At 37.4% G+C, this 13871-nt stretch overlaps 1 protein-coding gene across 6 annotated transcripts in view; it reads left to right on the top strand.

Annotated features, from left to right (window-relative positions):
- Nucleotides 1-13871, top strand: part of CTTNBP2 (cortactin binding protein 2) — a 170441-nt gene that overhangs the window by 64584 nt on the left and 91986 nt on the right. For all 6 annotated transcript variants that reach the window (XM_023585995.3, XM_004483241.5, XM_012521481.4 and 3 more), the window contains exon 3: nucleotides 7550-7774. In XM_023585995.3, the coding sequence (XP_023441763.2) occupies nucleotides 7550-7774 (225 nt within the window). The remainder of the gene's footprint in view (nucleotides 1-7549; nucleotides 7775-13871) is intronic.

Genomic DNA, 13871 nt, shown 5'->3' with positions numbered 1-13871 from the left:
TCTTAAGATCATTTTTCAATGAATCATTTTTAAATACTTCACCCAAAAGTGAGCCCAGTTGTCCAGGGATTGCCTAGTTATGACGTCTCTTTTCTCTTGATTAAAGAAGCCTTGGGTTGAGTTGCTCTTTGGGGGTGTAGAGGAGGGCAGTTTCCATTACATTGTTTACTCCCTGAATAAAGTATTGATCGAAGGCCCTCCATGTTTTTCATACATGTTTCTGTCTTTGTACTCAAGAACAGACTCATTTATTTCTGCGAAAGTTCATCTTGTGTGGTCTCATCATTTCAACCTAAATGTGCTGTCTTTTGTGGCTTTGTGTCATTGGCACCCAAGAGAGTAACAGCTGTTTTGAGTAGACTAGAGCTAAGAACAGATTCCTCAGTGACCTGTTTTTGTTTTTAAATTTTTAGGTTATCAGTGATTTGTGAAGAGTGTATCTGGAAACTATTTTTTATAATCAATCTTATTTTGCACTTAAATGATATATCCTCTGAAGAGTCTTTTAAAAAAAGCCTGTTTCAGTCCGATGAAATTATATTAATGTGTGGTTAGTAAAGATGAATATAGAAAACTCTAGCCTTTTAAGATAATTGTCATATTTTTGTCTTCCCTTTAAAGCTCATTTCTGTATACTGGCTTGAATAGTGTTACGAAATATACTTACTTTTGAAGCTTTTTCTAGAGTTCCAGAAGATTTTAGTTATAATTGTTTTAGTAGATTTTGTTCTTAAAAGTGTACGCCTTGGAGTTAGACTGCCTGGGTTGAATTCCAGCTTCTCTTGAAATGACCTTGGGCAGGTATGTTAGTCTTTCTTTCTAAGCTACAGTGTGCTTTTCTATAGAATGTCAGTCAAAATAATGGCTGTACCCTGGACTTGTTTTTAGGAAACAAATGAGTATAAATGAATAAAAAATGAGGCAACAAACAGTAAGTTCTTGATAAAGCTTTCTTTTACTAATATTAATTTTTTAAATGCTACAGAATCATTCCAGGTTTTCATAGAATAAAATAGTTTTAGCTATAAATTTTTCAATATGTTTTAAAATTGATTGGCAGTATGTTTTATGTCATTTAAATTGTGATCCATAGCATTTTTAGCTTTTATTTATAGAAAGAGTTCATGCTGTGGAAAAAGTTGTGTATTTAAGTTACTCTTTATTTTTATTGTGGTAACTGATCATGTCCACCCTAGTTTATTGAACAGTGAAAGTCAAGGGCGGGAACTCTGCATTTGTTAAATCCTGTACTAATACTGGTCATATCTGTACTTCTTGCCCATTACTCCCTCAACAAGATTTTAGAAAACTTGAGATTCTCATGAATGCAAGGTTTCTCATGTAGCAATGTTTAAGAGTTCCTTTAAAAGTCTGTTTTTATAATTATAGTTAAGTTGTGTCTTCCTAATGACTCATTTCCCTAAAACTGCATTTCATTCTCATGTAATTCTGATGTACAAACCAAGAAGTTATTTGCACATTCAGCTGTTCCTCTTGTAGGAAAAGACTTCATCACATCCAGCATAATAAACCTTTCAAGTCTCTTTTTAATATATGGTCTCCTAAATATGTATGTTAATCTGTCCTTATTAAGAGTAATGTAGTATGTTAGAAGTAAATACTCTGTTACAAAGTAAGGTGGCATAAGATAAACTTTTTACAAAATAGTTCAGAGGAGTACACGTCTTATTAGTTGAAAAGTAGGTAAAGTCAGGAATTTCAGATTACTTCTGTATGTGCTCAGTTATAGATGCCTCCTTGAATTCAAATTAAGCCACACTCTGAATCTTTTGAGATCAGCAAAACAGGAGGGGTTGAGTAAAGTGAGTAGTCACTGAGGAGTTCAGGAGTGAAGGAGGGGAAGCTGCCCCAACCAGATGGTATAACACAGACCAAGGCTCAAGGGGGAAGGGTGCTTATAATTAATATGGGAGTGTGCAAAAGGATTTTAGACAGAGAAGTGATTGCTAAGGTTTCCATTTTAGAAAGGCTGTGACAGCTTTGTGGTATACAGAATGCCTATCTCATATATAAGCCAGGTTTGAGGTGTAAAGAATAATCGGTTCCAAGAATCGTGAACCATTCACCACCACTACTGTGGAAAACGGGCTGCTATTTCTTCAGGGCCTTTACCCATAGCACCCACTCTGGACCTTCTGAAACTACTGTCACCCGGTTTCAGGTTGGGGAGTTATTAAGTCGTTTCCTGGGCAGCGGGTAAGCTGACCCTAGGCCATCATGTTCTCTAGGATTAGTTCTGCGTAGAGGAGCCTGACAATGGACTGATTTTCTTCCCAGGTTCCTGGAGAAATTGTCCTTTGGTGAACAGACTTTTGCTTACTCCATCAGAGAAACAGTCAGAGCTCTTTCCTCAGGGGGCTCTGGGCTACATATCCTATTTTCCTAAGTCTGTTAGATGCTACATTTATTCATTTAATAAGTATGCATTATACAGCCATTGTGTGCCCTCTGTTGGCTTAGAAGGATGTCCGCTGAGTAAAAGTGCCCCCATGTGCAAGGAGCTCAAAGCAAAGTGTTTTGGGGGAAAGACATAGCTCACTTGGGTTCAGAGAGACTGGATCCTTCTGGTAAACCAGAGAACACAGACTAGGTATCCTGATAGACAATTCAGGACCACATGTTGCATTTTCACTGACAAATGTCATACTTTTTAAAAACTTGAATGCCCTTTGTTAAAGCATATTATCTCTAATACACCAAAAGTCTGCAATTCCACACTGATATATAGCATACCAAATATATACATTTATTTTAAATGCTGGGCTCCATAGACATTTGAATATGTCACCACTACCTAACATCCTAGTAGCAGAGAGCCACTTGGTGTTGGATCTTCTTGAAATTTCAAGTTGCCTAAGGTTCCCAGGGTTATAATTGGATCTACTTATGTTCTCCTATTCTTCCCCTGGGAAATCTCATCAACTTGGGGTATATATTGATACAAATAAGTCATTTTATATTTCTCTTGGCTAAGGCTCAATGAAAAAATAAATACGTAGATTTTATTCTATTACTAAATACATAGAAAAATCAGACTGATAATTTGATAATAGGTAATTTGTCATATCCTATGTCACAAGTGCTCTAAGAGTTAATTTTGTAACATTTTCCTTTATGCCATTTTATTATTTAAACTGTGATTTTGTTTATAAAAACCATGGAATCAGATTGGCAATTGCATTTTTATTTATAAGCCTGATAGAAAAGCTGCAGATCGAAAAGCACATTTGAAGTTTTAGACTTTATTTCAAGAAACCTGGCTTGTTATTATAAGACCAGGATACCACAGATTTACTTTGAATTTATAGATCATATAGAAATAAATTCTAGTGATTATAGAATAAAATTATTACTTGGGATCTCTGAAAGCAAAACAAAAAAACGGGGCTCTCAGGTTTTGTTTTGTTTTTTTTAAAGATTTATTTATTTATTTATTTCCCTCCCCTTCCCCCCCACCGCGATTGTCTGTTCTCTGTGTCTATTTGCTGTGCCTTCTTTGTCTGCTTCTGTTGTTGTCAGTGGCACCAGAATCTGTGTTTCTTTTTGTTGCATCATCTTGTTGCGTCAGCTCTCCATGTGGGCGGTGCCATTCTTAGGCAGGCTGCACTTTCTTTCGCACTGGGCGGCTCTCCTTAGGGGGCACGCTCCTTGCGCATGGGGCTCCTCTACAGGGGGGACACCCCTGCATGGCAGGGCACTCCTTGTGCGCATCAGCACTGTGCATGGGCCAGTTCCACACAAGTCAAGGAGGCCCGGGGTTTGAACCGCGGACCTCCCATGTGGTAGACGGACGCCCTAACCACTGGGCCAATCCGCTTCCCTCTTAGGTTATTTTGAAGGAGGACATGTGGAGGACATGTGATCTTGGATGGTCATTTACCTCAAGTTTTCATGCTTTTGAAAAAAAAAATTCAGTTTTGGTGTCTAAAACTCAGAGGGTCTCCGTGAACAAATGGATCTGGTTCATTTCTCTCATTTTGCAAATCAAAGTTATCAGGGACATGGTCTCATAGCTAGCAGCAAACAGAGCCGCTGTTCAGCCCTTTCAGAAATCTGATGTATGTATCTTGCATTTCATCATAAAGGAGAATAATAACATTTTGGGTTAAGGGTTCACATTTGCAAAACAAACGGTTGATGGTATAATACCATGTAATATATGGTATTAAATATTTTCAGACCCTAAAACCTATTAGGGAAAACTAAATTGGTCCATGATATATGTACTTACTTTTTACATTATATGTGAAATTAATTTTAACTCATTTCTTAAAAGTACATTCTGATTAAAATACACCAAGTGTAAGATATGGATTATAGTTGGTAGTATTATTTTGACAATGGTATTTCATAGTTTGTTACAGAGATTCACAACAATATCAAGTGTTAGTGGCGGGGTGATGATATGTGGGAGCCCTGTATGATATGCACATTTGTTCTTTAAGTTCACAACTTTTACTATACACTTATTGTTTATGTATGTTCAGGTATGAATGATATACTTCAATAAAATATATTTTAAAAGTTTCACTCTGATTTAAGAATAAATGGCTTGAGTTATGTACTGAGTGAATGATTAGATGTCAGAAAATTCAGAAAATTGTAATGGGTTGTTCAAATGGAAGTGTCAGCAGAGAACTCATGAAGATAAATATGAGATATTTGAGTGAGGCCCAAGATGCAAATTTTCACAAGAAATATCTGAAACCCAGTTTTATGACTTTTAAACTTCCTAATCACATTGAGGGTAAATAAGGATCTGGTTGTTATAAAGAAAAAGGTTTTTATTGAAGAGCATTTCCTTGGAAAAAATTGTGCTGTGAGTTTTGCCCCATCCAGTTGCTTCTTCCTTTTTCCCTAGTCAGGAGGGAAGGACTTCAGGGAGACTATTTGATGACTTAATAGTCATCTTCTCCTGTGGTTCTTGATGGGCTTCTTAGGGAGAAGGCTCAGAAAGTAGCCATTTATTGGAAGTAAAAGGAGAGGTGGCTACAGTGGCTTCATGGGCATGCAGCTTGGGCCAGGTGCACAGGGCCCTGAGCTTAGAAGGGGATAATTAAATGGTGGGCTGTTGCTGTCTTGAATTCTTAATAATTTTGGAACAAAGAGCCCCTTATTTTCAGTTTCCCCTGGGTTCTGCAAATTGTTGCCTGTCTTGAATTTATGGCCTACCTAGAGAAAACTAGATGAAAGGGCCCCCAGCGATGTGAGAGAGGAGTTCTCTAAAGTAGACACCAAGCATGTCCTGGGAAAAGAGTTGGCCAAATATTTGCGCCCTCAGTCGGGAATGCCAACTCCTCAGCTGAACCAGTCGGTGGAGCATTCCTGCTCTCCTTTCCTCTCTACCTCACACCCTGACCTTTACTCATCCTCCTCAGGTTCCTTCCAACCCAGAAGGGCTAAAACAGGCTAGAAAGAGAAATTTTGATATAAAGAAAGAGGCTGTTATGCACAAGCCCTTCCCAGGTGGTGGTAGCCTGCAGCAGATATTGCTGGGGAGAGTTGACTATTGCAGTAACCAAATAGAATTTCTTTTTTTAAGTCAGAAACTGTAGGACTTTTATAAACTAAAAAGCAATCAGAGAAACCATAGGACTGTCCACGTTTTCATCCAGGGCTGGGGGAAGAACTACTACATTGAATAAAATTTTCAGAGAAAAGTGAAGGACAAACTAAAATTGCATTTCTTAAGTGATACTTATTCATTCTATTTGTTACATGATTGAAGTTATAGAATCTAGAGTCACCAAATGTTTTTGACTCATGAACTTTATTGTCCTTTTTAAGTTTAAAATGATCCTCTGAAGGCCAGCCTAAATTTAATGGTGAAACTGAAATTTTATATTTTGATTTCTTAGTCTAACTTGGTATTAACAAAAGAAAAGTTAGATTTTTCCCATTTGTCATAGTAACTTGTGTTTATCTAGTTGTTGGCCTGCTGACAGTAGTCTAAAAATGGAAAAGTTTAGTTGTTCAGTGCAATTGCTTATAAAGTGAGAAGCCGTATGTAATATTTCTGTAGAAAACATGTTTAACATTTTGGACAATTAAGCTTGAGTTATTGTAAAGTAATTTAGTTTTTCCATGGGAAGTGACGTAAAATAATTTTTTTTTTCTACTGGATATTCCAAAATGACCTGAGTTAGGAAAAGCGTTAGTAATTTTCAGCATATTTCTACTGCTGTTTTCCATTTTATGCAAAGACTATTGTAGGCTAATTATAGGAAATTTCATTTGATGCTTATTACATGAGTGTGAAATTCACTTAGGCACTGATGGCCTGACATTTGGAGTGAAATGAGCTGGCAGTCTTTCCTAGGATTCTGTAAATTGTATCTCTTTTTTTTTCTTTTTTGAGGTACCAAGGGCTGGAGATTGAACCCGAGACCTCGTATGTGGGAAGCTGGTGCTCACCCAGAGCCGCATCAGATTCCCTGGGATGGTTTTAGTGTTTGTTTGTTTTTTTTTTCAGGAGGCACCAGGAGCCAAACCTGGGACCTCCCATGTGGGAGGCAGGTGCGCAACTGCTTGAGTCACATCTGCTCCCTGTGAGCTATATCTTTTTTTTTTTTTTTTTTTTTATACATATCTGTATTTATTTTATTTTTCCATGCAAAAGCCAGCTTACAATATGCACTGTCACTTTTTTTTTTTACTTAACAATGTAATCTGGTAGAATTTTTCAGTACATAGTTTCCTCGGTCTGTTTTTTTTTTTTTTTTTTTTTAATTTTTTTATTTTTTATTGACTTTGTAATAATATTACATTAAAAATATATATGTGAGGTCCCATTCAACCCCACCCCCCACCCCCCCTCTCCCCCCCCCCCCAACAACACTCGTTCCCATCATCATGACACATCCATTGGATTTGGTAAGTACATCTTTGGGCACCTCTGCACCTCATATACATTGGTTGTGAGCTATATCTTAATGCCCTCCAACAATGAGACAATTTTTCATTTTCTTAAATTTTCTGAAAGTTTTTATGATCAAACTTTATGAAATAAAACATTTAGATGAAAAGTTTTGCAAATTATTTTCTTCTTTAGCAAATAACCTTATTTCTTTTTATCCAAAACTTGCAGGGAATTAATTTTTTGTGTGGCTGAACCTAATAATTCTTGAAATATAATGTTAAATAAATAGAGGGATAATTTTCTTTCCTTATAAATGTTTGCTAAAAATTATTTTAATTTTTGATATTTCTGATTTTATTTTAAATTTAGAAAAGACTGTACCTACAAATCAGATCCTTGCAGGAGAAGAGCATCATGGGGAAATTACATTTGCATTGTTTATAATTCAAAAAACAATTTTGTTAAAAGGAAGAAAGCGTGAAATTAGGCTGAATCCCAAAAGGAATGCCAGACGTGTCAGGGATTGAGAGTCTTGCTGCCTGACGTCCTAAGTCATGCACACAACGACACAGTTGAGAATACCATTTGGAAAAGTAATTGCAACCTTATACATATCTTAGCCTATATTTTCATTTCTTTCTTCAATACATTCCTCTGATTTTTTTCCAGGCACGCAGGAAAGAGGTATTTATCCAAGAGCGGTATGGAAGATTTAATCTAAATGACCCATTCCTGGCACTGCAGAGAGACTATGAAGCAGGTGCTGGTGAGAAAGAGAAGAAGCCAGTTTGTACCAACCCCCTTTCCATCCTTGAAGCTGTCATGGCCCACTGCAGAAAAATGCAGGAGAGGATGTCCACACAGCTGGCTGCTGCTGAGAGCAGACAAAAGAAGGTATTGCGGCTTTCAGACATTTTCACCATGCACAGTGTAGAACTAAGAAACCATCTCCGAGGCTCTGTTTATTCCAAAATGTTGTAATTATCAGGAAAGGTTGGTTGAGGTATTTAGAGTTTGCAGAATGCTGAAAATATTTTGGTATCTCTGTAAAAATGCAATTCAAAATAAAAATAATACTGAATTGTAAAGCAGGGGTTCTTAACCTTTTTTGTTTCACAGACCCCTTTGCCAGTCAGGTGAAAGCCATGGACCCCTTACTAAGTCCACACTGTACTGTGCATTATTTAATAAATATATCACACCTGCACTAACACCTCCGCACAGGAATAATGTTTTTTTTTTTTTAATTTCACTTCAAGCTCACAGATCCCTTAAGAATCCCTACTTTAAAAGAAGTATGACAAAGAAAATATTTTTCCCATAATGATTACTGTGATGCTTTTTAAAAATATATGGATTTTTTTTTGGGGGGGGGGATGGTGGTGAGAAGGAGGGATGGAACTTCCCTCTCCTAGTGCCTTAAGCATATCTAGAGCTGCTAGTCGTGTGATCCAGCCATACAACCAGGACTCTGAACATATGGTAGCATCCCCAATTTACTTTATCCTGCTTCTGTCTAAAATGTTTTTGCTATTGAAATTCATTTTTATTTTGTTCTGTTTCTTTGGAAAATGAAAATAGCTCGAGGAGAACGAATGAAGTTTTGCATGGTCCGTCCATCTTTCAGCATGTCATCTCAGTCCTGGTTAGTCTCAAATTGGCCGCTGGGGTCTGCATGGCTGTGTCAGAGGCAGACCTCCAGGCTCCTGCACACGTGTTTCCTGTAAAGCAATCTTCCCCCCAGCCCTACCAAGGCCCACTTATTTGGTGCACTTAGGTACTTGCTTCAAAGAGTATTATGTTAAATTAAAAAAAACCACAAAACTTACTGTAGTCAGCCATAAAATGATAGGTGTAAATTTTGTCCTTCCCCTGTAATGCTGAGACTATTGATTCCGTTTATTAGAAAAGGGAGTGAGGGAGTCAGTAAAGCTCCTGCTAGCTACAATTATTAGAATTAAAACTAATATGTGCTTTCAACCATTATTAAAACATAAATTAAAATGTTTCTTCTATATGTCCTTTTCAGAGAACGCTCTAAAGCTCACATTTAATACATGGTCAACAGTTAACCTGAGGGCACTATACTATGAATATTTACGATATTGTCCTATAGTGTGTGTCTTTTCCCTGTAATATGTATGCAGTGTTTCGGTATAGGTTTTGAATAAAAATAGACCTTTTCCTCAGTATGTCACATGGTGGAGAACTAAAGTAGAGAAAAATAGAAAGCCTTCCATGAATGTTAGGCAAAAGCAAACAATTTTACTCTGGACTTTGCAGACGCTATACAAAGCCCTGCAGAAAACCACTATGTCTCTGGAGGTTTTCAGAAATCCCCATAAACCGTTTCACCGAGAGCCAGTGTACTTCAAGCTGATGTCACTGAGATTCATTTGTATTTCTTGGATGGGGTACGTTTCAATTATGTTCTTAACGTGTCAAATGAGCTATTTGTTCATAAAGTATTTTTTGCTTTCTTTTATGCTACATTATCAAAAGTCAAGAAAATATTTTGTTTTCATTGTAGTTTTCATTTAATATATAAAAAAGGCATACTTTCCTAAATTTTACTTTAGTTTTCCATTTTATTTACCAATTTTCCTTTAGCAGGGGAAAAAAGAAGAAACTCATTTCTAGTTGAATCAAAGGTTTTATTATCTAGTTGGTACTTTTTTTTTTTTATGAACTTACATCCTGTTTGTTTCTGAATGACTGGGTCATTTCCAACCTGGCTGGGAGTGAAAGGAAATTGTTTCTATCCTATGAGTCCAGAGAGTCTAATATGAAATGAACCAGTGATCTGTCTCCTTCATGTTATGGGGATACAGGAGTCCTTTATGGTCAAATTCATTGACTCTGTAGCTTCAGTGAAGGGTTGCTCTGGAAAGGGGATTTTAAAGGGTACTCTGGTAAATTGTAGCATGTGAGAAGCGTTACAATTTGTATTTCCACCCTGTATCTTTACTTTAAAAGAAAATACAGCATCAGCTGATTAGACCAGAAATACCAAGGTCATTTTTTTTTTTTTACTAACAGAATTGCTTATAAACTAGTCTTGAAAGAAGATATTTTAACCAAATGTCTTCAATTCCCTTGCATCTAGAGTAATTTGCAGCTTTAGATTTCTAAATGCATTTTAAAAATCACTGCCAAAGCAAAGGCCCCATTGTCTACAATTCAAGTATTTATTATCTGATACTGGGCATATCTTTTTGCTTTTTCTAAGGCATTTGCCTGAACCTTGCTCTGGTTGGCCTTTCAAGGCTGGAGAAGAGACTTCGTGCTCATCCAAGCTTTGGTTCCTGCTGTGATTGCTAATAGGAGGCTTAACTGGTAGTTTTGTGCCAGGGAAATTTGGGCAGGAGTCAGTTTGGCAAGTGGTCTGAGCCTGGAAAGCCACTTTGAATAAGCTAATGAATAATCATCATGAATAATCTGCCTCCGGTAATTGACTCCCCATTTTGAACCAGTAGCCCAGGTGGAGAGAGATTCTTTTTTATCCTAAATATCATTCTGTTAATAGAGTTTCTTTCTATTCTAATTTATTTCAGCCGTAGGGAGGAAATATTTATATTTCAAGTATTTTATTAATACCTGGAAAGCATAATTTTGAGCTTAGAGATAGCAAAAGATCTTTTAATTTGAGGCAGGGTCATTATAAAAAGCCAAAATAATAAGTAGAAAGTTCAGAGGGGAGCAGTCCTCTCCACAGTGAAAACGCTAGGCATGACTCTGAGAATTAGAGCTTCTGCTAGGTGGCTGTTCAGTATTAGTAGGTCAATTGCTTGTCAGTAGATGCACCAGTCAAGATAGTTGTGAGGAGATGGGCATTTCTTACTGTTTTGTACAGCATTGCTGGGAAAGCTGAGCATTACCACTTACCAGCAAGCATCACAGCCCAAAATCTCACTGCAGAACTAGCCTGCAGTGGGTGAAGCTTTTGCAGCTGAGGGTGGGATGCTGTGGCTTGCACTGCTTTGCTCATGCCAGGCAGCACCACTCACCCCTCAGCTGTTACTGCTCTGGGCAGGTGCATCTGATTGGCTGATCTTACCTCACACACCCTCTCCCTAGCTAAAGGAAGACCAGGGAAACAAATATTGGGCAGAATTAGTGTTTACAGGGGAGAATCATACGGTGGAGAATTCCTCTAATTCTGGAAGGGGTTTCAAGTGTCAGACGACCAAAGAAATAACATGGGTTGGAAATAAACCATGGGGTAATTTGTTTTGATGATTATTTTATATGCCTGTTTTTTCCCATTACAAATAATTGTGCTTTATTCTGTCATTTGTATTCAGTGCCCTCTGCTTCATTCTATAAAGTCATGTTATACATAACTATGGATTTTAATTTTAAATTACTTTCTAGACTTTTGTTCAGTTATAATATGGTAGAGAGTCATCTATGATAACCATTTTAGTAAGAGTATTTAGGACGTTTTGTATGTGGGTGATTGTTTAGGCTCATTCCTGAGTCTTTTTTGTGTAATTAATTCATTGTTATATTTCAAAAATGCATTTTGACTCTCCAGGAGTTTTATGCAGTGATTAAAAGACTTGAGTCTGTGGCTCTGAGTAGCTATTTAGAAGAGAACACAGTTTACCTGAACCATGTAAATGGAAATGGGCAACTCCCTGTTTCCTGGCCATGCTTACCTTCCTCTCTAGAAACTCTAGATTAAGAGGAAGGGGCAGATGAGAACTGCATAGGTCAGACTGATTGCTGGTAACTATAGCTGCTGTGAGAAAAAAGGATTAGTCTTCTAATATATGTTTTTGTTAGTAATTTGTTTACCTGGACTGACAGGTGGAGGGGAATGATCAGGTAGGAGAGTGGATTTGGGGGAAAAACAAGTGACATAAAATATTTTGTGGTTGTGACAAACATGCACTCTGTTTTCTCATTTTATAAATGACCATAATTGCTTTCCTGTTTCCCAGTTTGAATTAGAACTAATTGCCTTTACATTGTTGCTCAGCTCCCACCTACATAGTTTTCCCTCTCATTCTGTAAAAACGTGTGTTGTGCCTCTTCATTCATGGCTCCCGGTCTAAGTGCCATGCTTGGGAAACCACCCACTTTCTCACTACCAAGATAGCTGTATTAGTTCTAAGCTTTTCCACACAATTCACTCCTTTTTGCAAAAGTGTTTGATGCTGCTGCTCCATGCAAAATTCCTCTCAGCTCCTATTTGAAATGTACTTGTGAGTTATGCATTGCCTGGACAATAGCATAACAAGGTCAATTGGGACCTTGTAATCTATCTATACAGGAGGCTGTGGTTCCTTTTCTATTGTGCTGTTATCTTATTGTTTCAAAATTAAAATTATAAGGTACTAGAACTAGATAAATAGAGTTTACAGACTTTTGTGTCCTTAGTAGTATCTGGTATGGTACCTTGTGCACTACCTTATAGAGAGTTCAGTAGATATTTTTTCTCCAAAGGTTATTGAAAATACTGCTGGGAAGCAGACTTGGCCCAGTGGTTAGGGCATCCCTCTACCACATGGGAGGTCCGCGGTTCAAACCCCGGGCCTCCTTGACCCAGGGGAGCTGGCCCATGTGCAATGCTGATACGGGCAAGGAGTGCCGTGCCACGCAGGGGTGTCCCCCGCGTAGGGGAGCCCCACGTGCAAGGAGTGTGCCCCGTAAGGAGAGCCGCCCAGCGCGAAAGAAAGTGAAGCCTGCCCAAGAATGGCACCGCCCACACAGAGAGCTGACACAACAAGATGACGCAACAAAAAGAGACACAGATTCCCATGCCGCTGACAACAATAGAAGCAGACAAAGAAGACGACGCAGTAAATAGACACAGAGAACAGACAACTGGGAAGGGGGAGGGGAGAGAAATAAATAAATCTTTAAAAAAAATACTGCTGTTGATCATGTATATGAATATAATTAATATAAAATTAATATAATTACTAAAATTAACACTCAGATCATTCAAATTTAAGCAAGTATGTGTTTACTGCTGGTGTATTGACCTCTGTATTAGACCTACAATCTGAAAATTGTTGGCAAAATTGCAAAATACAGAAAGAACAGCTCTAAAACTGTTAACTTTGATTCACATCATGCCTGAAAAAGAGCTAAAAAAAGGAAACTTGGTGTTCAAGAGACTCTGAAAAGTACAATTAATAAGGATTCATGCTTTAAATATCAAGAGCACAGAGCATAGAAAATATTCTGCTTGAAATATCCACATATTAGTTAGGAAGAATAAAGATGGAGGAAACTTACACTAATGGGTAAATACCTTGCAATTTGATCACCAGCAGAAAAATACTCAGTACAGGGACTAATGATTTCAGAAACTTACCAAGCTCATAAAATTTAGTGAAATTAGTGCCAAGCTTTTGAACAGTGAAGAAGCAGAAGAAAGCCATTATTAATTCACCATATTAAAATAGTGTAAGTCATATATCATGTTATTTTTTTATTTTTTAATAACAAAATGTAGTTCCTCCTTCAGTGCTGTTTTTTAAAAACATCCTTCTTTGAGAATTTTATTGGTTGTTCTTCCCACAGTATCCTTTCCTGACTTCCTCTGGTAATGCTGTAAAACTAGAACCCTCCTGGTGCACACTCCTGCACCATCTCATGCTCACCCCTATTTTTAGTTATGTCACTTGATATATCTTTTTGGATGAGTCACATATTCCTTAATATATAAGAAAGTCCTTCTTCCTTGTTCCTTCCTATTTTTATTGTTCACTCTCCTCTCCTCCCCTTCTTTCCTTCTTTTCTCATCACACCATCTGGAACTCCAGTACAATGTTCAGTAGAAGTGGTGAGAGCTTTCCTTTTCCTCTTTCTAAGAGAGAAAACATTCAGTGTTTCATAGTTTAATGTGGTGTTAGCTAGCTTTTTTTAAAAAAAATATGCCTTATCTCATTGAAGTTTCATTCCCTTCTTGGTTTGTTGAAAGGTTTTATCATGAATAAGCTTTGAATTTTGTCAAATGTTTTATGTGCATCTATTG

The sequence above is a fragment of the Dasypus novemcinctus genome, chromosome 5 (genome assembly GCF_030445035.2).
Source record: "Dasypus novemcinctus isolate mDasNov1 chromosome 5, mDasNov1.1.hap2, whole genome shotgun sequence".
In the NCBI taxonomy this organism is placed as follows: domain Eukaryota; kingdom Metazoa; phylum Chordata; class Mammalia; order Cingulata; family Dasypodidae; genus Dasypus; species Dasypus novemcinctus.
The sequence above is the reverse complement of the archived record's forward strand: the minus strand, read 5'-3'. Positions and strand labels throughout refer to the sequence as shown.